The 27,480-nt window shown below is 52.4% G+C and overlaps 1 protein-coding gene across 6 annotated transcripts in view; it reads right to left on the reverse strand.

Moving 5' to 3' along the window:
* Positions 1-12,818: 12,818 nt before the first annotated feature.
* KIF13B (kinesin family member 13B) overlaps positions 12,819-27,480 on the reverse strand; it is a 533,579-nt gene continuing 518,917 nt past the window's right edge. For 3 of the 6 annotated variants that reach the window (XM_081269240.1, XM_081269239.1, XM_081269243.1), the window contains 3 exons: positions 19,040-19,102; positions 15,762-16,518; positions 12,819-13,238 (listed from right to left, as the gene is read on the reverse strand). In XM_081269240.1, the coding sequence (XP_081125366.1) occupies positions 12,973-13,238; positions 15,762-16,518; positions 19,040-19,102 (1,086 nt within the window). In that variant the 3' untranslated portion in view covers positions 12,819-12,972. Of the gene's footprint in view, positions 13,239-15,761; positions 16,519-16,627; positions 18,745-19,039; positions 19,103-27,480 lie in introns of those variants that run through there. The other 3 variants (XR_014019133.1, XM_081269241.1, XM_081269242.1) reach the window with 3 other exon arrangements.

Below are 27,480 nucleotides of genomic sequence, written 5' to 3' on the forward strand. Positions count from 1 at the left end.
AACTGTGAGTGGCCAGCTTATTTCTGAGGATTTCATGGTAGCATGCTGTCAGAGCAGAGGCCCTTTCTTTTTCTGTTTTGTGGTTTTCTTCATTATCCACTTTTGGTTTCAAAGATGCCTATCACTTAAGAAGAGAGATCTCCTTATCGCTCTCAAGAGAACTAACATACAACAGCAGCAGCAAAGCCTGTTGAGATGCTGCACACCAACACACCAGTTTCCTATTGACTCAAACTCCTGCACACACAGGGTATATTCAGAAAGGCCATTGTCAGTGCCCTTTCTCTACAAACTGAAAGTGAGAAGCCCTGTCCTTGCCTCCTACAGGACTGATGTTTGACTCGCCTCTCAGGAGTGCAACTTCGTTCCTATCTAGGTACCTTCAAAAGCTGGAAGTTTGTAAATTGAGAATTTTCTAAATCCATTCTATTAGTCTTTCTTTGTGGGGATGAGAAATCACAACAGAAAGAAAGTTGACAATATGAGAAATAGAGTTTCCGATACCAGTTTCTTTTGCAATCAATAGGGGAAGAGAGGAGTGAGGGACGGTCTGACTGCACCCTCTTCTCATCTCACTGACTATGTATAGATGCCTTGGCATTGCAAATGTGCAGGTCCTGGGACTTTCTTTCATTATTCTTAACATTTGGGCAGAACTAACTCTAGCTGATCTCATTGGGGTGAAACCTGACTGGTCTTTCCGCAATCTGCAAGTTTATCGCGCACATCCCACACCCATCAGCCCCAACAACAGCAGGACACGTCAGCAGAGGAAGCTTTGCGGCTGTCCTCTGCTGACGCCCCCTTTCTGTGGCCAGTCTCAGCAGCAGTCCTCATGCCCAGAGTCTGAACCTCAGTGCAGTGGCCTTGGCAGTGGGCAGCAGGAGCACATGCAGCTTGGTATGTGCTTGGGAAGTCCTGGGAGGGCAGCTTCCCTGACTCCATTTTCATTTTCTCTCTTTTAAATAAGACTGGCTGTGTACAGCCATAATTAACTCACAAATTCACATTGGTGTGCTGTGATCAAATGAAGGTTTGGCTGCATCTCTTCAAATTGTAACCATGGTAATTGAGGGGGGTGGCATAGAATGAATATATAAAAATATAATGGCAATTGTTCTGAATGACTGAGTGTCCTCCTGACATGTAATTAGCTGTTTTAGCAGGATGTAGATTGGCATGGTCATAATTAAGAGGATTTCTGTCCTTTATGTGATTGAAAATAGCAGAGCTTCCATCCCTGTTCCTTTTTAGCACTAATGCTCCCAAGAACATTTGGAACAGCAACTCAGTAAACTAAAATAATGACACAGTACTCATGTGGTCCCAAAGTAGAAGAAACAGATTTGGAGTTATTTCAGTTCCAAAATGGAAGCCACCCATTGTTGCCCACCATCTGACTTCTAGTTCTTGAAACTGCTCTCACATCCACTTTCATCCCGCTTCACCTGGGGCAGGAACCACAGTCGGAATCCCAGCTGCCAGCCTGGGAAGGCCTGGGGCTGCCTGCACCCACTTGCTGGCCTTCACTCCTGGTGCCTTGCTGGCCTGACATGGCGACAGTCACAGCCTCCGGGTATTTCTATTGCCATCACCGGTCACTATTCACCAAGCAGAACTTCATGGGGGCGAATGGCATTTTCCTCCCTGGATCATAGGATCCAGAGCAGATGATACGAATGGAACCTGGCGCCTGTAGTATTCTGAAGTCACCAGGGCAGGAGGACGCGTGAGTCTGCCCCAGCTCCTCACTTGCCACAAGGAGGGTTCCACCTTAGGTGACTCCACTGTGTCAGTGGCTTGTCTCCTCTCCCTTCCGCTGTCCTCTATCCCCGCTGCGCCTGCCCCGAGGGGCATCACATGATCTTTACACTGTCTGTGGCCCTTGCTCTTCTCCTGCTGAAGCGTCAGTCACGTTGGGTAGGATCCAAGATGCGCTGGCCTTTCTCTGGCTGGCTTGGTGTTTTTTGTCGCTTGCGGGAGCCTTTACCTCACTATTCCATCAAGAGCCTGCAGGAGCGCCACGGGCCTTCTCAACCCATCCCCGGTGTGCTCAGGAGTCATGCTCTGGGAGCCTGGGGCCACTTGCCCGTCCTCCCCAAGGCTGGACACTCCAGGACTGGTTAGTGGTCGCTGGAGAAAACTCAGCACTGGCTTTTTCCCTTCTTCTTTTAGTGTTTGTCCTTAAACAAGCCTTTCTCACCTCGGGAGCAGCCCTTGCCTAGCTGACCTATTAGTTACACTTCCGTTTCCTGAGGATGCCGAGAGGTGGCTGCCTGTTTAGAACTATCCTCTTCCCCTGTCCCCAGACACACAGTTTAGAAGGTTTTTATGCCTTTTATCCTTCCCAAAATACCTAAGAAATGTATAGAAGTTGGGCTAGTACAGGGAAAAGAACCTGTGAAAGATTTTTATTCAGCACTCCTATAAACGCCACCTTACCCGTCACCACCAACACACGCGCACGCGCACGGACGTCTACAGTCGCTGAAGGCTGCTCTCTTTGGGATCTGTCAGTCTCTGGGACAATTGATTATGGGTTTATAACCCCAAAGAGCAGAGCATCCCTTATCTTGTTTTCGAAGCTACTGAAAGGGGACTCTGCATTAGCACTTGGAATCTGCCCTAGGACTAGAGACTCTAAGGACTGACCAGATGGGCTAATTCTGTGATCTGTGAGACATGCACCAAGACAGCCAGCAGAAGGTGGGACCTCCTTACATGAGCTGCTGGTCTAGGGATCTGAGTCCCAGATGTGCTGCCCCAGGGACAGTGCTACTTACACAGACATGGCCCTGCTTACATTCTCAGATGTTCCCAGAGGCTACTGTGATCAAACAACCCTACACCAGATGTTCCTGTACCACCAGCAGCCCACCCTCCCCCAAGAAAACCCCTCACCAAACCGATGAAGACCTAGGTAATACTCACGAAGTCAGCTTTTTGGAAGAAAACAGCAAAAGTAAATTGTCTTTGTAAGAATCTAGAGGGAAGATGCTGTCATCCCTAACCTTGATAGTACCGGACACACTACTGTTCCTTTGAGTTCTCAGCTCAGAAGAGCACCTGATACACGTGGTGGTGTTCCCTGGGCACTGGGCCAAGCATCTGTACTGCCGCCCCTGATCCTCAGGGAGGCCCACACCCTCACCCTGCAAGCCAGATGGGCCTCCAGCATGTGCTGCTTCTAGTAGGATGCAAGGCAGGGGGGACCTGCTCACCCCTGCTGCTGAAGTCGTGTCTGCCAACTGCTTTTCTCCTGGGACAGCACTGGCCATCCAGTGCAACAGCACACCATCACATGGCCCCTTCTCTGTGAGCTGAGTACCCTTTGACGTGGAGCCAGCCAGGAAGAGGACCCAACCCCACACCCTTCCTCCACAGCCCTCCCTGAGGCCTCCTCCTGGGTCAGGGTCACCGCAGGCCCCACAGCTTGTCAGGAGGGGCAGAGCACATGCGAGCGGGTGCTCCTTGCCCCACCCCACCCCCGCACAGCAGTGGAGGCAGAGTGGCACGTCCAGTGTCTGCTGCTCTCTCTTCAGCTCTCTTAGCAACTTCCCAGGTTCCTGCTCTGTCCAATATGGTTTTGCTCAGCCCTTTCCTCACCCTCCATCCTCTGCACTGTAGTCGTGATGGGAGGCAGCAGCGGGGTGTGGGAACTGGGCTCTGGTGTTGTGGTATTGAGCCTCCGCCTTGCCTTGTGCCTCCCTGGCTCCTTGGGAGCCTTAAGTGGCCTATAAGTAGCAGCTACATGGAGACAACCCCAGATTCAGGCCCAATAGGGAACTCTAGTGTCCAGAATCCAGGAAAGATTGAGCTGCCTTGGGGTAGAGGTTTTGGGCCCTGTCCTGCCAGGGTTCATGTGGGGGCTCAGTGACTGGTCAGGAACACTGAAGAGGAGACACAGGCTCCAAATGGACCTGAAAATTCAGCTAACTAAAATTCTGTGCCCTCTCCCTTTTCAGCTCTTTCCCCATACTTGACGGGTTCTCTGGGTACTAGTTCTGTCACGTTCTCTCTTCTGATCTGTGTCACATCATAGGCATCCTTGAAGCCCAAGAGAGTGAAAACAGGAGCAAGACCACAGGTGTGGGCAGTCCTGGTAAGACAGTCTACCAGGTGACCAGTTAGGGCTGGTTGTGTTGTTAGCTGGCAATAGTATCTTACCCAGCCCTCATCCCCCATGAACACCTTAATTTGGAGGGGAAAGGGTATGTGTGCCTTTCATTTTTGTACTGATCCAGATTTTGCTTCTCTGGTGGTGGTCAGATGACGTGGAAATTTAGAACAGGGGCCACTGCTTGGTGCTGTGCAAGGAGGGAGCCTACAGGGGTCCCGGGCAGAAGCAAGACTTAGGACTTGTGGTTTCAAGGTGTGTTCCTCCCTCTAGGAATTGCCAGTGTCCCAGCACTTCCAGGTGGAGTCTGAACAGTCTTGTTCTGTGGCTTCCTTTGAGCACAGAAACCTCTCCCATTTTTGCTTTATTGGAACTAAGAGCCCAGCATAAATGTGAGCGTCACTTTCCCACCTCGACGTTCACTGAAGCTGTTAAACTGGAAACAAGGATGTCAGTGCTGCGTCAGTGTGAGCCTCCGCGGTGCCACACTGTCCTCTGTGTTGGGGCCAGAGCCAGGGGCAGCACAGGCTGAGTAGCCCACGTGCACTCTCAGGGGATGAGTGAAGCACCTCCCTGCAGCTCTGGAAGTGGCCACCAGGAAGGCCAAGCCAGAGTTCCAGGGTGAGGGCAGAGTTGGCTCTCCACACTCTGGAAGCTCTGGCTGACCCTGTGTGTAGCACATTGGGGTGGCCCGTGGCAGCCCAGCCTGCTGCCTTAATGGCTGCAGAGTGGGGACCTGGAGAGGCCTCTGCAGGCCCCTAAGCCCTACATAGATCACTGGCTTCTTCACACCTCCCGGCTGCAAGGTGGGATGCTCTCTCTGCCAGAATGTGCCAAGATCATGGCAGTGGCCTGCCCGGAAGAGCCCACAGCCTTCTCTGATTTCCCCCGGGCTCGCCTCCCTCCCGGGGGCATGTTGGGTGTATTTCCAGGATAAATTCTTATTTATGTTTAAGTGCCTAAGCAAGTTACAGACCTCTGGGACCTGCCAGAGAGTCAGCCTGTGCCCTGTCCTTCCCACCCTGCACCTGGCCCTCAGGGTGGGCATCAGGTGGCTGCCCATCCCTACTGCCCCTAGCTGTTCTGCAGGCAGAACGACCACAAGGGTAAGCAGCGGGGAGAGCTCTTCCTGGCCCGCAGGCTGGCTTCGTCACTGTTCCCTGTTTCTTTCGTCGGTGTGCTTATGTTCTTGGTTCGTAAAGAATTTTGGGGAGTCTGCTTAGCCATCTCGCTGGCTACTGAGCAATGGGGACAAGGGAGCAGGACAGTCTCAAAGCAGAATCTGTCTGGTAGCAGTTGGAGGATGCACCCAGATCCAGGAGGGCAGAGGTGAAGCAAGCACAGCCTGAGCCTGGTGCCTCATCCCTCCCCAATCGCAGGGGCAGGGCGCCTGCTCACAAAGGCTGCTGGTAGTGTGTTGAGCAAGATCCAGCGCGCAGCTTTGGGAGTGAGTGTGAGAGTGTTTGCTTCTTTAGAGTGATGTGTGACTTAGTTATGGCCTTTATTCCAGGTGAGTGTAGGACAGAAGTGTTGTGACTGTGCTCTGTTCAGATCACATTGCCAAGCAGCACACCGAGGACCTGTGGGTACATGAAAAGGTTTTGCAAAACGGAACAATCCATACTCAGGCACTTTATTTTCATTAATAACCCAGCATTTTCGTTTAGACCATGTAACAACCCGGACTCTGTGCATTCACACGCGGCGTGTGGGTAGGCGTGCCAGTGGAGTTCTGCCAGGAGGAGAAGGGCAGGTGGCTGGGTTGTGTCACACCGGAGTGCCACCAAGCTGTGGTGCAGACCAGGCCTGTCTGGGGGTGAAGTCACACAGCTAGGGCAGCGGCACCGTCCTCCCTTAGGTCCTGCCCAGTGCTGGCAGTTGCAATGTTGCTGAGCAGAGGTGGTGTGAGTGGAGGCGCAAGGAGAGGCAGGCAGCAGGGGACCTGGCCGCCCTTAACTGGATCGAACACTCCAGTCAGAGCAGAGTGCTGAGGAGTGAGGTCATTTCTAGACAAGTACGCTTGTTTTAGCATCTGTTGTGGGCCGGGCACTGGCTGGCATGGCGAGTTTTGTAGGAGGGACTGCAGATGTGATGCCTATGGTCCAATCAGGTGCCCCAGGCCAAAGGGGCCATGATTCCCAAAAGTATTCTGCTGCCACCAGACTTTGGGTGTCAGATGGGCCGTGAAGGATCCTGCCAGATGAGTGGGCAGCACAGCCCCTCTGCCTTGGCCATTGTGTCTTAGTTTTTTGTGTTTCCCTTTGGGTCCCCCCCATCTCTGTCCCCATCTTGTGCACCATGTGTCCCTGAGGGCGAGTCACACCTGTGTCTGAGTCTGCTGTATGGTGTTAAGTCTACCTCAAGGGTCATCATGGTAAGCTCTGTCCACACGAATCCTCCTTACACGCCACACACTGGAATGTATATCTCCCTGCCCTCCCGCCCTCCATAGCCCCTGACCCCGTGTTTCCTGTAATCACAACTCCTAGTGCAAATTGGATGCTGCTTTAAATGTGAAAACAATTGTTCAAAAGCTATAAAACCTGAATGAAAGCTAAAGCTGAATTTATAAGCCTTGTTGCATATGAGCCAAAAGTGCAAAAAGCTCTATATACTGAACTAACCTGCCACTCGTATAAATATAAATATATATAAATATATTAAAATCAGACTGTTCTACAAAATTGTGTATTTGTATTTTTGTGTACGTACAATTTTCTGCTAAGCAGAAGGAGGATGTAGTATAGGATGCTGTGAGAAAAGACTTGGTTTAATCCTGTTTCTTTGTTACTTATTTTTGTTAACATCAGATGCCTGTCCTTGTCTTCTGTGTTGACACTGTTTGGAAAGCTGCAGCATCTCTTCCTTAGGGCCAGGGTCCACGAGAGGATGATGTCTGGGGCTTTTGAGCTGTTGCAGCCAGCAGCCAACAGCCACCCAACAGGGAGTGTGGCTCATGGAAGCCCCGGGTGGAACCCGGAGCCACTCATGGACCCTTGGTGGCACGGAGGGGAGGGAGGGCTGACGCACTTCAGACCAGGCTTGGCATTCTGACTTGCCTCTGGGAAGCAAATCCCACTTCTAGAAACCAACTTCCCAACAGAAACGTCAGCTCCCCCTAACAGACTCCACTGGGCCCATGGGGAGCCAGGCGGGAGAGCTCTGTCTTGGGAACAGGACCTCTGGTTTCTGGGCCATCGGTCTGCCCAGGAAGCAGCAGGTGGCTCTGCCTGGCTGGCGCCCAGCTCCCCTTCAGAGCAGTCGCTGCCTCTTTGAGGTCAGATTTCCACATGCCTCCCGCGGAGCTGCCCCACTTCACCACCAGACCTCCAGCCCACACCCTGGGGCATCTCAGAGCCCACTCTGCCGGTGCTAAACACAAGAGGGGGTTAAAGTGGCCACCAGTAAAGACCAGAACCTGCCTCCAAAGGCCAGGCTGAAAGATGAGCTCCGGGTGCCCACCGTTGCCCACCCACCTCAGCCCCCCAGTCCCTCGCTGGGAAGTGTCCCTAGGGAGAGCGATGCTGCATCTTCACCTGTAGGACTCAGTTCACGGCAGTGTGTGACTGTAGCAAGCGGCCCTTGTTTCTGGATGTAAATGGTCAAAGAAACAAGTGCTCTGTTGTATTGATTAAAATAGTTCCAATGAGTCCTGTTTCATTGTATCTCCTATTCTGGATTAGTGCCTTTTGGACAGTAGACTGTTCTGTAATTAAAATGTAGTATATACTGCTTTTTTGTACAGTTTTGTTTTAATAAAACTTTTTTTTAATTTGTGTTTATTTTAGTATTGTACCTATTAGAGAATAAAATGTATAACTGAACAAAGACTGACTGGGATTTTTTTTTTTTGGATTAGAACATGCTCATTTGGAATGCCTGTCACTGCTGAAGGGGTTCAAGGGTCCTTTTCTTGGCACTCTTTTGTGCTTTTCTCAAAGGGATAGGGCTCCAGAGACCTGTGGAGAGGCTCACAGCACCGGGCACTACGAGCTTTAGAAAGCCCCCGTCTCCCACTTCCTGACCCTCCAACCTGTGCTCCTGGGCACCTGCTCTGTGTGGTCTTTCAGGAGCTCCCCTGCCCCAAACCACCTTCCCCAAGGAGGGAGCACTGCTCAGCCTGCCTGCTGGGTCTCTCCTGGGACTCCTGGCTTTGCGGGCCTCAGCCCTGGGAGCAGCCTTTATGGTGCCTGGCAGCTTCGTCTGTATAAAGGAGCTCGCTCTCTGGCTTCCCCTTGAACAGGAGAAACAACAAAAGCTGACGCTCCCTCTTGGTTTTCTTTCTAGGCATGCAGTTTCTGAGCAGACTCATGCCACACTCTGGAGCCCACTGATTTTCCTCAGAGGAGAGGGGCTCTTTTTTTTCTTCTCAGTAGAATTAAAAAAGTCTGCAAAATTTTAAAGCTGCCCCAAACCTTGGAGTTGCCAAAGGGAGACAGGTAGGGCAGGACAGCAGATGTGGGCAGAGGCCCAAGCCAGGACCATCCCCACCCCATGCTGCTCTGCTACTTGGCCTCAACTGCCATTTCTCCTTACGCAGAAACCATGAGCTGTCAGTACCCAGCCTGCTTGCCTGCCTGCCTGTCTTCCATGTGTGCCCTGCAGCCTGGCGTCTCCCCAGCTGCCCTTCACCAAGTCCCCCTGATGGCGTCCCAGGGCCGCCTTCCTCACACCCCACCAAGGCAACAGGCCCACCTACCGTGAGGCTCATCAGGATGGCTGTTTCCACTGGACCATCTGCTCCAGGAGGCTGCGCTCAGCACAGGTACCAGTGTTCCAAGTGATTCAATTAGTGAACAAATGAACTAATGGTGACATCCACTGGGAACCTGTCCCGGGGTCTGAGCAACTATAAAACCCCAGAGCCTGATGCAAACAGGAGACATCTCATTGAGTTGCAAGAAAGCAGCCGCTTGAGAACTTAAGATTTACCCTCAGACCTTGATAAATTCCACTCAGATTCCTGCTGCTTTCAGAGCAGGGCTGCTCATGGCTGCCGCATTTCTGTCCCTAGTTGGCAGTGCTTATCTCTTGAGAACAACTCATCTGCACTCAGGAATACAAACAAGTCCCATTCAGTTGTGTTCTGGCGGATGGCCACAGCCCTCCGTGGCTGTCGGCCATGAGGGGAGGGCCGAGTGATGCAGCGGCCAGGGAGGAAACCTGCACAGGGCGGCGGTCCTGTGGCCGTGAGTGGGACTTCACAGGCAGAGCCAAGGGGCCTAGCCACCTCTCCCGGCTCAAAGGCCAACCTGCCATCTTCGGTGTGCTCCAGACCTGTGCTGGGCACACAGCTGGGCAGATGGCGGTAGGAGGTCAACCTCACTGGCAGTAGGGCCCAGTAAAACTGTCAGGCCCCACAGCCCACCTGGACTTGACCCAGACCCTGCCAGCCACAGCCGTCATCCTCCCTTCCCAAAACCCCTTAATGCAGAAACGTGCGGGGTCTGCCTACCTTTCAGCTGTAGAAACCAGCCTACGCTGGTTTTCTGAACAGGCTAAGGAGGGGTGTGTGCCAGGCCCACCCTTCTAGCTTCCATCTTGAGATGCCCACCACCACCACCAGTGACAACAGGGCCATGACGGGGACAGTCTGCATGAGCCCCCGTCTGTGTAGAAAAGGGAGGAAGCAACAAGACCAACCCCAGACAAGGCAAGAAGTCACTGGCTTTATTCAGAAGCTGCTGGTCATTTGATGGGAAGGCATATGTGGTACAGTTACAGCGTTTAGTTCACCACACAGAGGAATCATTAAAATCTTTACAATTCATTACAGTCTTTGGATTTTTTAAACTCCCATTTAATGTGTACCAAATCACTATAATCCCCAAATCAAATCACTTCTCTGTGTGAATTCAAGATATTTACGAAATTCACACAGAAGCTGTTCAGACTCTCCCAACACCAGCAGCGTGTGCAGCTCACCAGGGCACCAGGCCTTTCAGAGAGAAAGAGGCTTTGGGTGCAGTTGTTGGGGGTACACCCCAGGGAAAGGCACTACAGATGGCCCCGCCACCTTAGTGCCTCCTGTCTAAGGTGGCATGGGGCTGATGGCACCAGAAGCATCAAAATACGCTCCACACCCTGTAGCCTCCGCAGACAGGGTGCTTAAGCAAGGACAACTCGAACCCAGAACCTCCTGCTTCATGTATAGGCAATGCTTAAGCCCAGGGGAGAAAAGACCAGGAGTGAAGGGGACATGGTCACCTCTAGGCCTTCCCAGGAACCCGGATACACACCTTCCCTGTCCCTCCACTGCCCAGCACTTCAGTGACCATCCCTACTGCACACCCTTGTTTCTCCAGCCACAAGTTAGTGTTAATCTACGCCAAAGAGCAAGAGGAAAGACTAAACCTGAGCAGGCCTCACCCAGCGCCTGCACAGCTCGCCTAGCGGGAGACAGGGCTGCCCAGGAAGCTGAGGGTAGCAGAAGTGCTGAGAGCCTCCCACAGGGAGCAGCTAGTGCCTCCCTCTGCCCTAGGGGATGAGTAGGTTCAGTGCAGGAAGGACCCAGGGGCAAGCTGCTGGCAAGGCCCAGTGGGGTGCTGTCCACCAGCCTCCCCTCCAGCTGTGCTGTCCTTCCAGAGGCCACATCCTGCCCTCGGGGCAGGGGCAACAGAAGCATGCCCTGTGCCCCCTCAGCTATGGACACAGACACTCACAACACCAAGAGGACCAACTCCTCACAGGCTCACGAGACCCCGAGCACAAGACCCTAAGCTGGAAGAAAACTCCAGCCAAGAGCGCAGAGATGTCTCCACACCCCAGCACACGCCTGTCCCCGCAGGCCAGCTCAGGCCTCTGAACAAGGCTGGAAAGGAGGCGGAGCTCGCTGCACCAGGTAGGGGATGCCCCTGGGAGATGGGGAGAGAGGCCTGGGTGAGAGAAGGTGTCCCGCACTCTGCAGGACAAGGACGAGGGGCCTGAGCCACGTTGGTCAAGCCTCCCAGCTCCTGCGCTCCTGCTCACAAGCTCTTCAAGTCGATGATCCCTTTTTATCCTCCTCCACTTTGAAGGCCCAGAATGATGAAGAGCAGCACCAGGTTCCCCTCCTGGGCCTATGACCACGGCTCCAGCAGGCCCTGCCCGACTCCCACCTCCAGCTTTCTCTCCTGGGGCTCCCGGGGCTTGGCCTGCCCCAGGGAGGGGCTGGTCCCTGCCCAACAGCCACACAGGGGACACTGACTCCAACTGAACCAGACTCCAGAAGAGCCATGCTGCGCAGGAGAGAAAGGAGAAAAGCCAGGCAGAATCCACAGCCCACAGTGTCCCCAAAACAGGAAGGGAAGGCCGCTGGTCGATGCCTGCCTCAGGATGGAGGCTCCCTCCAGTCATGCTGTCCCAGAAAGGGGCAGACCGGATCCCCTTGGCAGGGCCTTGGCTAGCCCTGACCCCTCACAATGCCCGCTCACAAGGGGGGATCATGAAGACGCCAGCCCCAGGACGGGCCTGTGCAGACACAGGCTGGACGCTGACCCTGCCCGAGGGACTGCTCCGGCCTGAGCCTGTTCCTGGCCGTCCCCTGGTGGTCAGAGTGCCCTGGGTTAATTGTTCTGGCCTCTGGCACCATGTGCTGCCCATGCTGGCCAGAGAATGCAGGGGGGCCAGCTCGGGCTTGGTGGCCCCATCTGGAGATAAGGTCTAGCACTGATTCTCATAAGGGGCTTCAAACCTCTTTAGAACCGGATTCCTCACCAAAAACTTCCGCTATGGTTTTTCAAGAACCAGACCCAGCCGCCAGGAGTGCCCAGTGCAAACTCCAGCCCAGAGGTGCTGTCCTGAGCTGGGGTTGGTGGGCAAGTTGGGGCTGCTGGAGACAAGACAGTCTGGGGGTGTCCTCCACCCACCGGGACCAGGCCTGGCCCAGTTTTGTGCGCAGGCGCACACACACACAAACACACACACATACCTCAACACAGCTGACAGGAAAGGCCCCGGGATGAGAAGCCTCCCATCTGGCAGGGAGGGGAGCCACCCCTGGGGAGGCTGTGGCTGGGCCTGCCTGTGGCTGCTCTGCGGGCCTGGGAGGGCAACAGGCCGCTCCCTCCCCAGGCCACCTGCCCTCCAGGTGGAGGAAGTTAAAATGCCACCGCACACCAGCGAGGGGGGTGCCCCTCTGTGCTCCTCTCCTGTCCCCTCTCATCGTGGACAAAGGCCACCAACACACACACACACACACACACACACACTCTCTCTCTCTCTCTCTCTCTCTCCCCCAGGAAGCGCTGCCCAGGCAGGAGGCCGGCGTCTGAGGACCAGAAAGGCCAGGGCACTCAGGAAGGCCCAGCACCAGCCCAGGCAGAGGGCGATTGAGCTCGCAATGATTTCAGATTTTAAAAATAAATATAAATAAATATATCCCAAGCATCCGGTTAGGAGAATCGATGGCAAACAGAAGACCTTCCAGCCAGGTCTAGAAGCCAGGGCTCCCAGAGACCCTGCGGGACGCCCTCTGCCGCGCCCCTGGCCCTGACGGGGCTTGTCCCCTGCGGGGAGGCGGGACAGGGACAGCCAGGCCCATGGGCCGAGGCGGGAGCCCCGCAGGTGCTGGGGAAGTCACTCCTTAAATTAAGGCGTCGGGGTGCCAGAAGAGAGGGGAAGACCCTGCTGGGTGCCCCCAGGCAGGCGGAGTGCCCGGGCCTCCCACGGTGGTCCCTCCACCCGGGCTCCAGCACCGCACTTCCCACCCGCCACCGGGAGGCAGAAGCCAAGCTTCCAGGGCCGGGAGGACAGGGAACGGGCAGTCACCAGCCCTGTGTCGTGCAAAGAGCATTCCTCAGCCTGCTTGGGGAGGTCCCCAGGCGTCACAGGGAGGGCTCGGCAGGCTCCCTGGGGTCTGCCTGGGGAGGGGTGGCTCAGCTGGCCCAGGACTTCCGGTTCTCAGGGTTCTTGTGGCCCCTGTCGGCCTTGGCCAGAGCGGCCGTCAGCGAGGCCAGGTTGCTGGCGGAGCCGGAGAGGGTGGCGCTCCGGCGGGCCTCGGGGGCGCCCTGCTGTCGGAGCCCCGAGCTGCGCCTGCGCCCAGCCCCGGCAGCCCTGCGCACGCGCCCGGGCCTCACCAGCAGCCCGTAGCCCGGGTTGCACTTGAAGTACTGCTTCCCACCAATGGAGCCGTCATTCTTTCCTGCAAGGGAAAGGAAAAGGTGGCATCAAAAAGGGGCGCCCTGTCACCTCCCTTGCTGTGTACCCCAGAGTGCCTCTGTGCCTGGTACCAACCGCTCAGGCCCTACTTGGTCCAGCAGGAACCAGGGCATGGGGTGACCATTGCCCGGGCAGCGAGCAGTGGTCACCAGAACTGGCCTCCCTCAGCCCCGTGGCCTCGGGCGACAAGCCCTGCAGAGGACGTGGGGAGGCGCAGACGCCTGCCACAGCAGAGCGGGCTCGGCCACTCCAGGGGCACAGGTCACTGCACTGAGTGAGCAGAGCCGACTGTGGCCAGCGGCACTGGGAAGACTCAGCCCTGAATCCACAGGGTGGGACCCACAGACGCCACGCCTCATGTGCCCAGAAGGGACAAGGGGGACAAAGGTTTCCTTGTGAGGGCCAACAAAACACATCTAAGAGGAGGTGCAGGGCCGGGTCCATGAAGCCGGGCGGGAGGAGCGAGAACCCTGCAGCAGGACCAGAAGCAGCCTTCCAGCCAGCACAGCCACCCCCACAGTCTGCTTGGGGACAACTCCTCGCTACTACTTATCCCAGCTCTTCCACATCCTTTCCACTCTCCAGTGCTGGAGCTGGTTTGCCTGTCTGCCCATCTGCCAGGCCCTGGGCCTCTCACGGGGACGCCCAGGCCTGGCCTGCAACTAACATGTGCGTCCAAAGCAGAGTCCTTGCAACTCGGTCAGTGACCCCTTATCTAGCCTGTCGTCACACCTGAGCGGTCATCCCTGTCTCTCCTGAGGGCCACCCAGCCCTCTGGCTGTGGTCCCACCTGCCCTGACAGGGGGCCCTCTCGGCCTGGGATGGCCACAACCTCCCTGCCCGGCTGCTCCACATCCTCTCTCCAAGCCACACTCTGTTCACACCCTCCAAAGCAGGGACACAGAATCCATGGTGTCAGTGGCCGGCCTTCGAGCCTGGCCCTGCCTTGAGGTTCACATACTCGGGCCCTTGGCTACAACTGCCCTGCCTGACCGAAGGCCACCTTCCCACCTTTCTTCTCTGTTCATCCATTTGGTTTTCCTGCTTAGTATAAAATACCCTCTACACCCCCCCTCCTCACCCCTTAGTACATTTTATTTTCTTCATAGCATTTATTACTATCAAATTTTTTGTTTACTTGGTAATTTTATCCCCTCTAAATCCCCTCCTGAGTTGCAAGCCCAGCAACTCAGGAGGCTGAGGCAGGAGGCTCATAAGTTCGAGGCCAGGTGACCTAAAGCAACTTAGACCCTTACTCAAAATAAGAAATACAAAAGGCTGAGGTGAAAGTGCCCCAAGTTTAATCCCTGGAACAAAATAAATAAATCTTTTTAAAAATACAAGTCCAGTTATATCAGGGGCTTTGTTCTGTTCACCAAGGTATGTTTGGAATCTAGCAACTTGAATACAGTATGTGTTACTAGTCGTAGATGAATTATTTGCTAATACCCTTTTAATCCTTGTTTTGTTGTTTTTTGGGTACTGGGGATTGAACTCAGGGGTACTTGACCACTGAGCCACATCCCTAGCCCAATTTTGTATTTTAGAGACAGGGTCTCACGGAGTTGCTTAGCACCTCGCTTTTGCTGAGGCTGACTTTGAACTGGTGATCCTCCTGCCTCAGCCTCTCGAACTGTTGAGATTACAGGTATATGCCACCGTGCTCAGCACGTGTACACTTTAAATGGGTAGAGCTTATAATATATGAATTGCTTCCCAATAAAGCTGTTTTAAAACAATACTGAGGGCTGTAGCTCAGTGGCAGAGCACTTGCCTAGCATGTGTGAGGCACTGGGTTCGATCCTCAGCACCACATAAAAATAAACAAAGGCATCTGTCCATCTACAACTATAAAAAGTAAAAAAGTTAAAAAAAATAATACTGATAAAACTTTTGAAGGACAAATATACCCTCAAGTCTTGCCCCTGTTCTTCTCATTACTTCTAAGATCTGACACTCAATCACATGATCCAAGAGGCTTCAGCAGATCACAGGTCCCCTCGTCACCTCATCCAGAGCTCCCAACCTGCGGACTGAGGCCAGGAAGTCCAAGGAATAGCCAAGAGAACCCAGGAACCAATGAGGGCAGGGGCTTACGCCCTGAGCCCAAGCTACCCTTCTATTTCAAAAGCAGGCGCTTCTGTAACTTAAAAAAAAAAAAAGTGCTGGGTGCAGTGGCATGCACCCTAGTCTCTGCTACTCAGAGGCTGAGATAGAGGGTCACCTGAGGACACCTGGACAACACACTGAGACCCTGTCTCAAACAAAAAAAAGCATTTAAAACCATTACTAAATTTATAGTAGCTTTCAGTGACAATCTTGGGTTTCTCAGAAAGTTCAAAGTTAAACAAGAAAACTAACTCATCTACTGAAGATTCCTGGTTTTGAGAAGCCACAGCTGGGAGACTCAGCCAGGTTGTGCCCTGGGAACCCAGCACCCCCGCAGTGCCACCTCATGTGGAGCTGCCTCCCTGTCCCCACCGGCCACCCTCCAGGGACCACTTACCTGACGGAAGGTCCAGCTCCACACCAATCCATGTCCCCTCCTGGAAGTCAGCAGGCCCGACGTACCTCACGATGCCTGTCTTGTTGGTGCCCACAGCAACGTACTCCCCCTCTTTGAGCCACTCGGGGACTTCACTGGTATCCTCAGAATCAGAGGCCACTTCTGGTGTCCCCAGGGCCTGCCCCCCAGTGTCACCAGACCCTACAGTGGCAAGCAGATCCTCCTGGATCCCAGAGCCACCGCCCAGCATGCATGCGAACGACTTCAGCTCCGAGGCCCGCACCTTCTGGATTCTGAACGGGGACACAGGTGCCAGCGGCGGGGGGTCAGGCAGCAACAGGGCCCTGGAGGCCTCAGGGTCCCTGCTGGGGGCAGGCGGGGGAGGCTGGGCAGCAGGCTCCTCACGTCCAGGTGGGTGGCTCTGCGCACAGGAGGGAAAGGCCAGCCCAGCCTCCGGGGCAGCCTGGCTGGGCGTTGGTGGAGAGCCAGGCGTCTGGCCAGCAGGGACAGCAACATCCAGGCCCAGGCAGAGTGCATCGGACAGGGTGGCAGTGGAGACACTGTGAGAGAAGTAGCCGCTGGAGGCCTCACTCAGGGGGCTGGGGGGGCCATCCTGCCCTTCCGGGACCTGGGTGACCACAGCGGCGGGCGGTGGAGAAGGCACTTTGGCTGGTTTCTCGGAGCTCTTCGCCCCAGGGGCTGCCGTCTGCGCCGCAGTCTCAGAGGCCACACCAGGCCCGAGGCTGCCATGCGGGGCCTGCAGCAGGAGGGAAGCACCACTGAGAACTGCAGGTGGTACCTGCCCAACACAAGCCAGGGAAGCGGCCCCCCAGGTAACAGGCCTGGCTCTGGGCAGGACAGCCCTGGCCATAGTGCAGCCTGAGTCTAACGTGACCCTGGTCTTGCACACAACTACTCCAGGTGTGCACAGCACTGATGCTGGGGAGAGCACTGAGCAACATGGCAAAGGCCCGTCCCTTGCACCCTTACGTAAACACAGATGCCCATCCCTGCCACCCAGAGGCAGGGCAAGAGGCAAAGCCCCTGGCCTCAAAGAGCAGCACACTAAAACCCTGCTGCCCCGTCACGGCCTCTGTGGCCTCCCACACTCAGTGGCAACCCGGACACTGTGGAAACAGACCCTCCCACCACCAGCCTCGCGAGGAGAAGCACTGAAGAGGCCAGAGAGCACTTTCCCAGCAAAGTCCAAGTGATGACCTCATCGGAGGGTCTGAAAGTGCTCAGCAGTGCGGCACCAGGAGGGGCTGACCCTGGCTGGTGTCGAGGGGGTCAAGAGGGACGAGGGGGACAGAGTCGGCCTGCGGCCTGCCCTTTCTTCTAGAAGCTGTTTTTCTGGCTGCTGTAGAAGCCAGGGCCAGTCGGGGCTCAGGGACCTCTAATCCTGGAACAAAGACCAGAGGAGCCACTGGAGGACAGAGCTGCTGGTGGCTGGGCCAGCCTCTTCTCTTCACATGGCTCCCGGAGTCCCCAGCAGAGGACACACACAGAGCCAGGTCTCACGGGGGAGGACAAAAGCCACCACTTGTCCAAACCCCAGTTTCCGAGCTACACGAGGTGCCTGCGTCTGTGACTGAAGCCCTGGCAGGAACGGCGGTGCTGGGGAGAAGGCGGATGGGGCAAGCTGGGTGGGGTGGGATGCTGTTCAGAAAAAGAAATATGTTTTCCAATATTTATGGAAAATTATTTATATTACAGGAATGGTCATTCCCCATTTGAAACACAGGATTTATTTGAACTGGGAAACGGCTGAGATCTATAAGTCTCTTACAGTTACTTGGCTTAACTCAGCAATTTGATAAATCACGCATTTTCCCGTGGATTGTCATTTATATTCCTGTTTCCAGGGGCCTTCTCTCCCCACAAGGCACACTTTCAGGGGATGAAATTAACGGCACCTCCTGAGATTAACAGCCCATTTTTGTGATGGATCTCTGGGCTGCAAAATTTACTCAATCCAATAGATCAATAACTGTCACCATCATAAATACTCTAAAAGATTAGGCAATCCTTCAATCATTTTTCTTTTGCAACTTGTACATGTTTTATTTATTCTTCTGTATTTTAGTTTTAATATAACTGACCAAGTGGGGAAGAATACGCAGACTAGAGGAGGGCAGAGCCTCAACAGCCACCGAGTCTGTCCCCACAGCTCCACCCCTGGCTGCTCAGGGCCAGCGGGGGGCCTGGGGTGGTCCAGGCTGTTCCAGAGATGCTGCCATAGTTTGCAGGTGTCACCTCGACGGTGCCACAGGCATCACCGAGGAAGGACAGGCAGGAATGTAGCACGTTCACTCTACCCCTTGGCCCAGCAAGGCTGAAGGGTCATCCAGGCCTCGAGAAGGGAAAGGAGCTGGAGGTGAAGCGACAACAAGAGACCGGAGAGGGCAGAGGTGGCCCACTGCGCCCCAGCCCCCCGGCCCCCGGCCCACAGCACTTCTCCACTGGACCCGGTGGGTGGGTGACTTGAAACCTAGCTGCCATCTCTTGATTTTACCTTGAGCATTAAGAGAGGCATTTCCAGAAACTTCTGTGAGGGCTGAGCTGAAAGAGCCGCCAGAGGCTCTGTGGGGGCTGGGTGAGTGGCTGTCCCCACCACAAGGCCCTGCTCTCCCTCCACGGGCTGGGCAACCCCTGGCTCGGCAGAATGACCGCTGCACTCTCAGGGAGAGGACACTCGGCACGTCCCCGGGGAGAGTCATGACACCCACAAGCAGTGGAGTGAGAGGGCCTTAGAGCATGAGGGGTGCCGGGAGGTGTGAAGCATCTCTCGAATTACGGGGCCTTTTTTGCTGTTGTTCTAATAAATAAAATTTCCCCATGAAGATGGAGCATTTCCTAAGAGAACGACGGCACAGTGGGGGAAAGCAGCTTCTCGGCTCCGCAGATCCCAAGTGCTGTTGATCTGTGGGAGACCGTGAGACTGTTTCCTCCAGCTTAGCATTAGTGTCTGCACGCTGCTACCCTGAATCAGAACGAAATGTAAAACTAAGAATTAAGCAAACACTGAGAAGAAGGAGACTGTTCTGTTTATAGAACCCCCTCCGCCTAGCAGTGGGCTACTGCAGCACAGACGACACCAGCAGCCACACGATTAGCAGGGTGGAAACAGAAGGGGCCACAGAAGGAGAAGCAGTGACCTGCACCGTGGTTCACTATCAAAACAGGAACGAGAGGAACAAAGGGCAGGTGTGCATCAAACAGTGCTAGTGTCGGGGCCGCCCACAGCAGCTGGGGCAGCCCCAACCCGAGCCACTCACCTCCTCTGTCCTGGTCACCGGGGCATCGGCGAAGGCTGGCTGCACCAGGATCCGAGGCGCCGGCTGAGGAGACAAGCATGCTGTGAGGGGGCTGGACAAGGGGGACCACTGGCGCAAGTCTTCCCTGGACAGCGGAATGCCATCAGAGGGCCCCTGGGAGAACCTTCACAACCCTTGGGAACTTCACACACCTGGCCAGCCAGGTGCATGGTGCCAGGGCTCCAGGCCACAGAGGAAGCAACTAAGCCAGCGAGGGCCGCCAGCCAGCACACAGGCTTGAGCACCCCAGCAGACACAGCATGACCAAGGACTGTGCTGGGCAGACACGTGGCGTGAGACTTTGCATGGAGAAGCAACTGGGTCAGGAAAGACCCAGAAAGACTGCGGGCAGGAGCTGGAAGCTGCCCCACACTGGATGGCCAGGGAGAACTCATGGACACATGCGTCAAGAAAGCAGGAGAAGGAAGCCAGTCTCTCTGGAGCAGAGAGAGCAGGGGTGACTACAGGAGGCCTTAGGTGCCTGAAACTAACCTACCTAGATGACAAAAGGGGGTCACCCGATTCCTGAGCAAAGCAAGCAGAAGACACTGAATGTCAGGCTAATCTGGCAGTGGAATGCAAACTGACCAGAGAAGCATTTAAAGTCCAAAGAGAAGATCAGTAACAAGGGTCCCAGCAGAGCAGGTGTGAGGCCAGAGTCTGAACTAACGGACACAAGCAACACACAAGAAAGGACGTGGTCACCATGGACACATGATCCAAGGACATACAGAACGAAGATGAAAAAATAACAAGAGCCAGGATAAGGAGAAGGAAGCCAGGAGGAAGAAATGGAAAAGAATGGTCACTTTGTACCTGCTGGGTTTAAAACACAGTGGGACCACAGGAAAGGAGTTGATGATTTGTCTCGGGAAGAAACCAGGCCCCACCATTCCTGCCTTAGCTGCTCACCAGCCTCTGGTTCCTCCCAGGTCCCCCAAGGTGCTCGACGGAGCCAGCTCTGCATGCTAAGCCCTAAAGAGGGGCCGTCCTGGCAGGGTGGGTGCAGACAGGCTAATGACCGCAGGTCCCGCTCCCCTATAGAGTCCACCTGTAAGCCTTCCTGTTCTTCCCTAAGCCATCCAGGTGCTCTGGCTCCTGTGTGTCCTGGGGCCCTGAGGCACCCACAGGGTCGGGACTGACTACAGGCCCAATGGCCTAAACAATGCCGACTTCCCTCTGCCTGAGCTGAAACTTGCCTGAAGGGAGAAGAGCCTTCCTGGACCAAGACGGTCCACTCAGCAGGTGTTAACCCGCGTCCACAGCCACGACACAGCCACACGTGGCAAAGGGCGCCCCTCCTGCCACGGGCAGACGTGGATGAGCAGGGGTACTGGGAACTGATTCTGCTAAAGGGTTTGAGGGAGGGCACAGGAGAGAGGGGATCCAGGAGACCAAGAGATATAGCTCGAGGGTGGAAGGACACGATAAGCACACACACTCTACCCAGCAGACACTGGGGCGCTACCATGGCGGGGAAAGGCAGGAGAGGGGCTCAGAGGCGTGTTTCAGAAAGGTGGAGGGCAGGGTGCCTGGCAGCAGGGCCACTGCAGCTGCCTCCATTTCCTAACCATTCCGGGGTCTGGCTGGTGACCCCACCCGTCTCCCCACACTCTGTTCCTCTCCCTCCCGCCCTGCCACCTGCCCACGTGGACTCCCTGACGGACCAGAAAGCGTCCAGCACGCACCTTGCCCTCCAGCCACAGTCCTAGAGTGGGGGCTGCTGGCTTGGTTTTTAGTTTTTTCCCCACAAGTATCTAAGGTCCCCTGCAAACTGGAAGGTAAATATTTAGTACATACTTCTCAGTAAAGGCAAAGTAAAGTTTCTTATGCTCGAACTCTAAAATACTTAGATTCTTCAGTTAGATCTGACTTAAAACAGATAAAAGACTGAGGTTGATCATTTCCACCCAGGTGAAGCTTAATAGAAACCCTACTAAAGGTGAAGTGGTGACAACCTAGGATGGAACTTTTCCTAAAATGACACTCCTTCCCCTTTAGAACAGAGCTTTGAAACACAGTTTACACTCTTCCTTATGACTCAGGGTGACTATACAATCCAGGAGATAACTAATATCTGTTGAAATGAATTCAAGGACCAGACTGGATGTGACACTGGTTCTGACGCTCGACACAGATCTCCAGGGCTTGAATGCACAGGGCCTTGCACAGTGCCACCAGCAGCAAGGAGCCCAGCCAGGCCTGCACTGTCCAGCCTTGGCGGGGCGTGTGCACGCAGGCAGCAGGGATGCAAAGAACCTCTGAGTGGAAATGTCGAAAGCAGAAGGGATCCAAAGGACGGAATCATAACTGGATGTGTCCTGAACACCTGCAGGGGTGGGGGGCGCAGACTGCCAGCCTGAGCAGCATGACAGGCAGGGGGCAGAAGAGGCCCAGTTTGTGAGACGTTCTGTGGACTCAGCTCAACCCTGGAAAAGCTCTCCTTCCTTCAGGTCTTGGGGAGGAAAGGCCTTCCCAGAATGACCAGCACTGGACAGAGGGCAGGAGGCCTGTGCGCATTCAGGTGAATCTCTTGGGCAGCAGAGAGCCACCACAGGCCACGAAATGAAAGGGCAGTAAGACTGTGCTTCAGAGGTCAGCCCTGAGGAAGGAGACACTGGACACAGAGATCCACGAAGAGGCAGGTTCAGTGGCCCCACGGAGGGCTACTCAGACCTGAAGTTGGACAGTAAGAGGAAAAGGAAACAGAAATGGAAGTTCAGAGACAGAAGGCAATTAACACTCAAAACAACTGGTTGTGTTGGCAACTTGTTCAAGACAACACCCAGGGCGAGGGCGGGATCTGCACACGTGCGGTTGGCAGTACTGGACCTTCCATGTTTGGCGATGGCCTCTGATGTGTCCAGCAACCTCTTTAAGGGAATCAGACAAGTCTGCAGAGTATGGAATCTTAACCATGCCATTTCCCCTTCACACATAGGAGCTCAAATGCTTGTTGTTTGCATTTTAATGCTCTTTACGCCTCTGTGCAGGCATCGCCTCTATTTCAGGAGCTCAAACATTTCAGATCATAAGTTCATTAATCCTTATGACACATCTGGTAACTATTAATAAAAATGACTGCAAAGTATTCTGCAGCTATAAATATCACAGAGAAGTCCCACGGGGGAAGCGAATATATTATCTACACTCCACACGACACAGTCGGCTCACAGAGCATTGCCTGCCGGAGAGACACACTCAGAGATGGGACAGGGAGAGTCCTCCAGTGCCGCCAAACCAACAGGCACACGGGGTACTGCTGGGGCTGCAGACAGCAGGCCCCACAGCAGACGGCTCAGAGACACTGCAGACAGTCACTTCCCAGGTCAGACCTCACGGTCTTTAAGCTCTGATTTCCACATCCCACACCAATACGGGCGTGTGGCTCCGAGTTTCATGACTTGGCATAAAGACTGTTTTGGACCCCTCTGCCTAGAAGAATAATGCCCTGGCATGACACAGACCACGTCCCCACGGCTACACCTGCCCTGCTCACCACCCTCCCCACTCCCAACTTTGCAATGCACTGTTTTTCCGACCCAGTCCACCTGGTGAACATCTCTTCACCTGCAAGTCTCAGCTCAGGCATGACCCAGCCTTCCTGAAGGCAGGGAGAAGTGTGTGACAGCACTGGCAGAATGTTCTGCGTGTGTCTGTGTGTCTGCACCTGCTGCTCTCAGGGAGCCTCTCAACCCTGACCTCTGATGGGCAGGAAGTAGGTCTCAAGTCTCCATCCAAATACAAGGCCCTAGCTGGATGCTTCTTGAATGAAGAAACAAGCATCTGCATGATTACTTAACAAGTGACACAAAGAAGACGGAACTGCAGACAGAATGTGGGAGAAACAGATCTTCTGAAAATTGGACACAAGGTTAGGCAAAGGAGGGAAAAGTTGAAGCGAAAAAAAAATAATCACTTTAAAACTTTCCCAACACCGAATTTTCTGATACATATTTTTTCTTGTTTGAAAATAAACCTTTCCAAATAATCACCCTTTACACTGAATTTGATCAGTTGTTAAATGTCATTTTTAATGGTACCTAAATTAATATAATCCTCTTTTTTGAAAAACACTAACCAGTGATTTAAATCCAATTATAGGAAATTCTTTCTATGATAAGAGATGTAATAGTTCATTTTTTGCTACAAATAATCAAGAACTAACCTATTATTTTCCTACTGCTAAAGTGAGAAAAAGAGAAGCAATAAAAGCAAGCAGTGCATATAACAAAACACTTTATGATCTTCAAAAATGTCCTGATAAAAGTAACACACAGTGGATAAAAATCTAACATACATAATTACCCAAAGATCAAGACTTGGCAATAATCAATCGAAAGACACTTTTTGATGGTTATGCTCCTTTTCAAAAGGAGCTGGATGGTCCTGTGGAAGAAGGGAAAAGGCGGGCAGGTGGCTGGGGGCAGGTGGCTGGCTGGTGGAGCTTCCTGCCTGGCCCAGAGCCTGCTGGAGCCATGCCTGGGGATGGACCTTCAGTGCCTGGTACCCACCACTGCTTCCAGGAGCCAGGCTGACCCAGGTGGTGTCAGCCATGATGACACCACCACTTCTGTCCCTCCGGCAGCTGTGTTTCTCATTTTAAACGGGGAACCCAGCATTCTGATAGGTCAGCTTCTCATTGGTGAAAACCCAATCACCCTGGGGGATGTGCATCTGGAAGGTGGAGATCCCCATGAATTCTCTAGGCAATATTACCCGGCAGGCAGACTGGTGGCCACAGCTGGGTCTCTTTGGAGACACCATTACACTGCCTGCCCCTTGCCAATTTCAATCAGCACATCACAGTACAGATATGCCAGGCACAGGAAGGTGGCTTCAGATGCCTGACCACAACTGTAATCCCTCTGAGGCTTTTACACACTTTCACATAGATTCCATTTCATCCTCTTTGAACTCAACTTCCACCCCACAGCCAGAGGGAGCTTTCCACAGACAGATGTGACCTTGTCGCTCTCCGCTTCCCAGCTGTCCATGAGCAGGCACTGCCCACGGGATCAGAAAGGAACGAGTGCGACAAGGAAACGTGAACAGGTCACACTGGCAGATTTTCACGGAGGGGCTGGTTCCTCCTTCAAATACTTAACTCATTTACTCTAGAATAATCACTTGGCCATTTTTAATTAAACAGCTGAGTTCTCCTTTGGTGTTGGGGTAGGTACTGGTGATTGAACCTAAAGGCTACATCCCTGAACCCTTTTTATTTTGACACAGAGTCTCAAGTTGCCCAGGCTGGCCTTAAACTCGTGATCCTCCTGGCCTCACAAGTTGCTGGCATTACAGGTATGAGCCACAGCCCCTGGCTGAAATCTCTCAAGATCACATTTGTGCTTTAAATCTTGCTTTCTGAAATATAAATCTCAGTTCTGTCACTCACCAGGCTCTGTAACCTGATGAAGGTACTTAACCTATCTGAGTCTCAAGTGTCCTCAACAAGGGTGCCATCTTGATATGGTAGCCACTGGCAGCACATAGTAACTGACTTAAAACACAGCCAATGTGTCTGAAGAAGTAAGTTTATTATTTTGTTTAATTTTAATAAAATGCAAATTTAAAAACTGAAGTGCTTTTAAGTAGCTTTGGAATAGCTTGGGCATGTGGATCTATCCACTTTTTCAACTGTAAATCTTATGAATTCTAATTGCAGATTAAGTATGTCCAAAGGAAATACAGCATCTGAACAGGAATGTGCCAGAAATGCAGAATACAAACCTAACTTACAGGCCTTTGTATCTCAATAGTTTTTTTTTAATTGACTATAGGTTGATATAATACTTCCTGATTAAAAAATCATATTGAAATTAATTTAACCTTTTTTCTTTTTAGGGTCTTAAATGAGTCTACTAGGAATTTTTAAATTACATATGGGGCCCATGTTATCTCTCTACTGGACAGTGTTGGCCAAACTGCACTGATACTAAGACTGTGTCTGAAATGCTTGGCACAGTTCTAGACACACAGTATATGCTCGGTACATTTGAGAAGCATTGTTATTACATAATTACTGAAATTTTATGTGCTATCTTTCAAGGTATTTCTTCTTCTTCCTTTTTAGATTTAAATTTATTTTTAACTGCTACATAATAAAAAAAAATTGTACTTATTTGTGGGGTATCTGGATATTTTGACACATGTATACATTTGTATACTGTGATTCAAGTTTAAACATGTCTTTCTTCCCAAACATTTACCATCTTTATGATGAAAACATTCAAACTCCTTTCTTCTGACTTTTTAAAATACGGAGTTACATCTATTTTGAAAGAGGGTGTAACATTGACTTCATCCAAAATGATGGTTATTAGTGTTTCCAGCGTCCATGAAGGATGAAGGGTATTTCCTGAATCACGGAATATTTATTAATCTAAAAGTCTTAAAAACAAGGTCTAAATTCAGCCTGATTCCTGCTTGCTAATGTGCCCTGTAAGTTAAGAAATGGCTTTTACATCTTGAATGGTTGAAACTTAAAAGAAAAATCGTAACATGTAAGAATTATGTGAAATTCAAATTTCAGATTATAGTTTTTTTGGAATGCAACCAGACTTACTTGTTTAACTTTTTTTTTTTTTTAAAGGTCTGCTGCGCAAGGCCTGTGTCCACTTCCCTTTGTTAGCTCCAGGACAAGAGGATGTAGCATGCCCTGTCCAAGTACCTACACTGGTGGTGTTCAATCACAGGGGGGAAAGCCCATCTGTATTATTTTTAAATTGACCTGAGTGATTAAGGAAAGCAAAGGCTGGAAAACAAGGTGTCGCGGTGCTTTCCTGTTTCAGTTAGACGGGGGGCCTCGGCCACAGTGCAACCTGCTTCCTGCGTGCAGGGGAGGGCGAGTGCGCCCGTGGCCCACTTCCTCGTGGAAGCATCTCATGGTAACAGGTGGGAAACCACAGGACATCCTCTCCAGCAGCCCCGGGGATGGGCAGGCTGCTGCCCTCTGCTCAAGGCCTTCCCCACATGCCACAGGAGGCTTCCCTGACCAGAGGGACACACAGAACAAAGACGGGCCGCAATAAGGCCAGCTTTTGACGGCAGAAATTAAATCTGACCATTAACTCTTTAATTCCCCAGATTAATCAACAACACCACTTAGAGCCCTGAACTTTGAAGCACATAAATAGCTTCCTGTGAACAGAGACTCCCAGATACGTGAAAAAAGCTATCATGCCAAATTAATTCAATCTAACTAATTAGAGAGCAGGAAGTTCTTTCAATTATTTTATGTGCTGTCTGAGAAACACACTTGAATATGAGTGCAGATTTCATTAATTGCAGTTCATTATTTTCTAGATTCGTTACTAAACTTGCATCAGAAGGTCAAAGACAGCAATTTTGTCAGCTGCCACCTCTTTCCGTGCAATATCTTTGCATTTCTGGAACTCAGACAGAAATTGATTACAACCAGAACCAATCTCCATAAAAACAAGAATTCTAAGTCTTTATGAATATGATAAAGCCAAAAGATTCTGTAGGTTATGAGAATCTTTGTTTTTAAAGGAAGGAACTGTTAACTTCAGCTTACAAGAAAAGATCCACGACCTTTTCAAATCAATCAGATAAAATACAAGTCCAGGAACACAACAGCATCTTGACCCGAGAACCTGCTCATTTTAAAGAAATGTGAACAGACCTTCACCTTTCACTGGATTCCCGAGCTCACATGTCTGTGTACCTCACGTGAAGAAGGGAACTGAACGTGTCGGCCTGAAAATGTCAAGGACACTCTGATTAAAAGTACCTCTGTGATAATAACTACTCTCTATCACACAACCTGTGCTTCTCTTCCACCTCATCTACCAGTGGGAATGCTAGGAGTGACTGGTGCATATGAGACTGCCTCCATCCTGAGTCCTTACCCAGGTTTTTATATTCTCAAAAATGTTTAGTATTAAAAAAAACAGGAGTGGCAGAATCCCACAGATACGTTTTAGAAAGCACTTTGCTGTCTATAAATCACTGTTGTTCTCGCCAGTTGTCACAGTTCTCTTTGTTAATTTCACGACTCTCATCCCTCTAGTGTGGTTAAATTGCCCTTCAGAGGCTCTATGCCTCCTAGGGTTGAAGAGCCCTGAATGCTTACATGGTCGGCTTCTGTCACTGCATGGATAAGCTATAAACAACTCCTTTAATCCTTCCGCATTGCTGATGACATCCTCTCACATAATCCCAACTGGTCACTGTATTTCAGCATGATACATACAGAACCACACACAGGACTCTAAGTGTCACTGATAACACCAAAGAGAACCCCCGAGGGTCTGGATGTTTACGGGAGACAGCATGGACATCTTCACTGCCAGAACTGTCTCAGAGAAGGAGATTTAGGTCTCCAAACTAAATACGGATAGAAACATTAAAAGGAAGTGTTATGGTTTCCACCTCTA

This window comes from Spermophilus citellus (genome assembly GCF_964194105.1).
Source record: "Spermophilus citellus genome assembly, chromosome: 16".
NCBI lineage: Eukaryota > Metazoa > Chordata > Mammalia > Rodentia > Sciuridae > Spermophilus > Spermophilus citellus.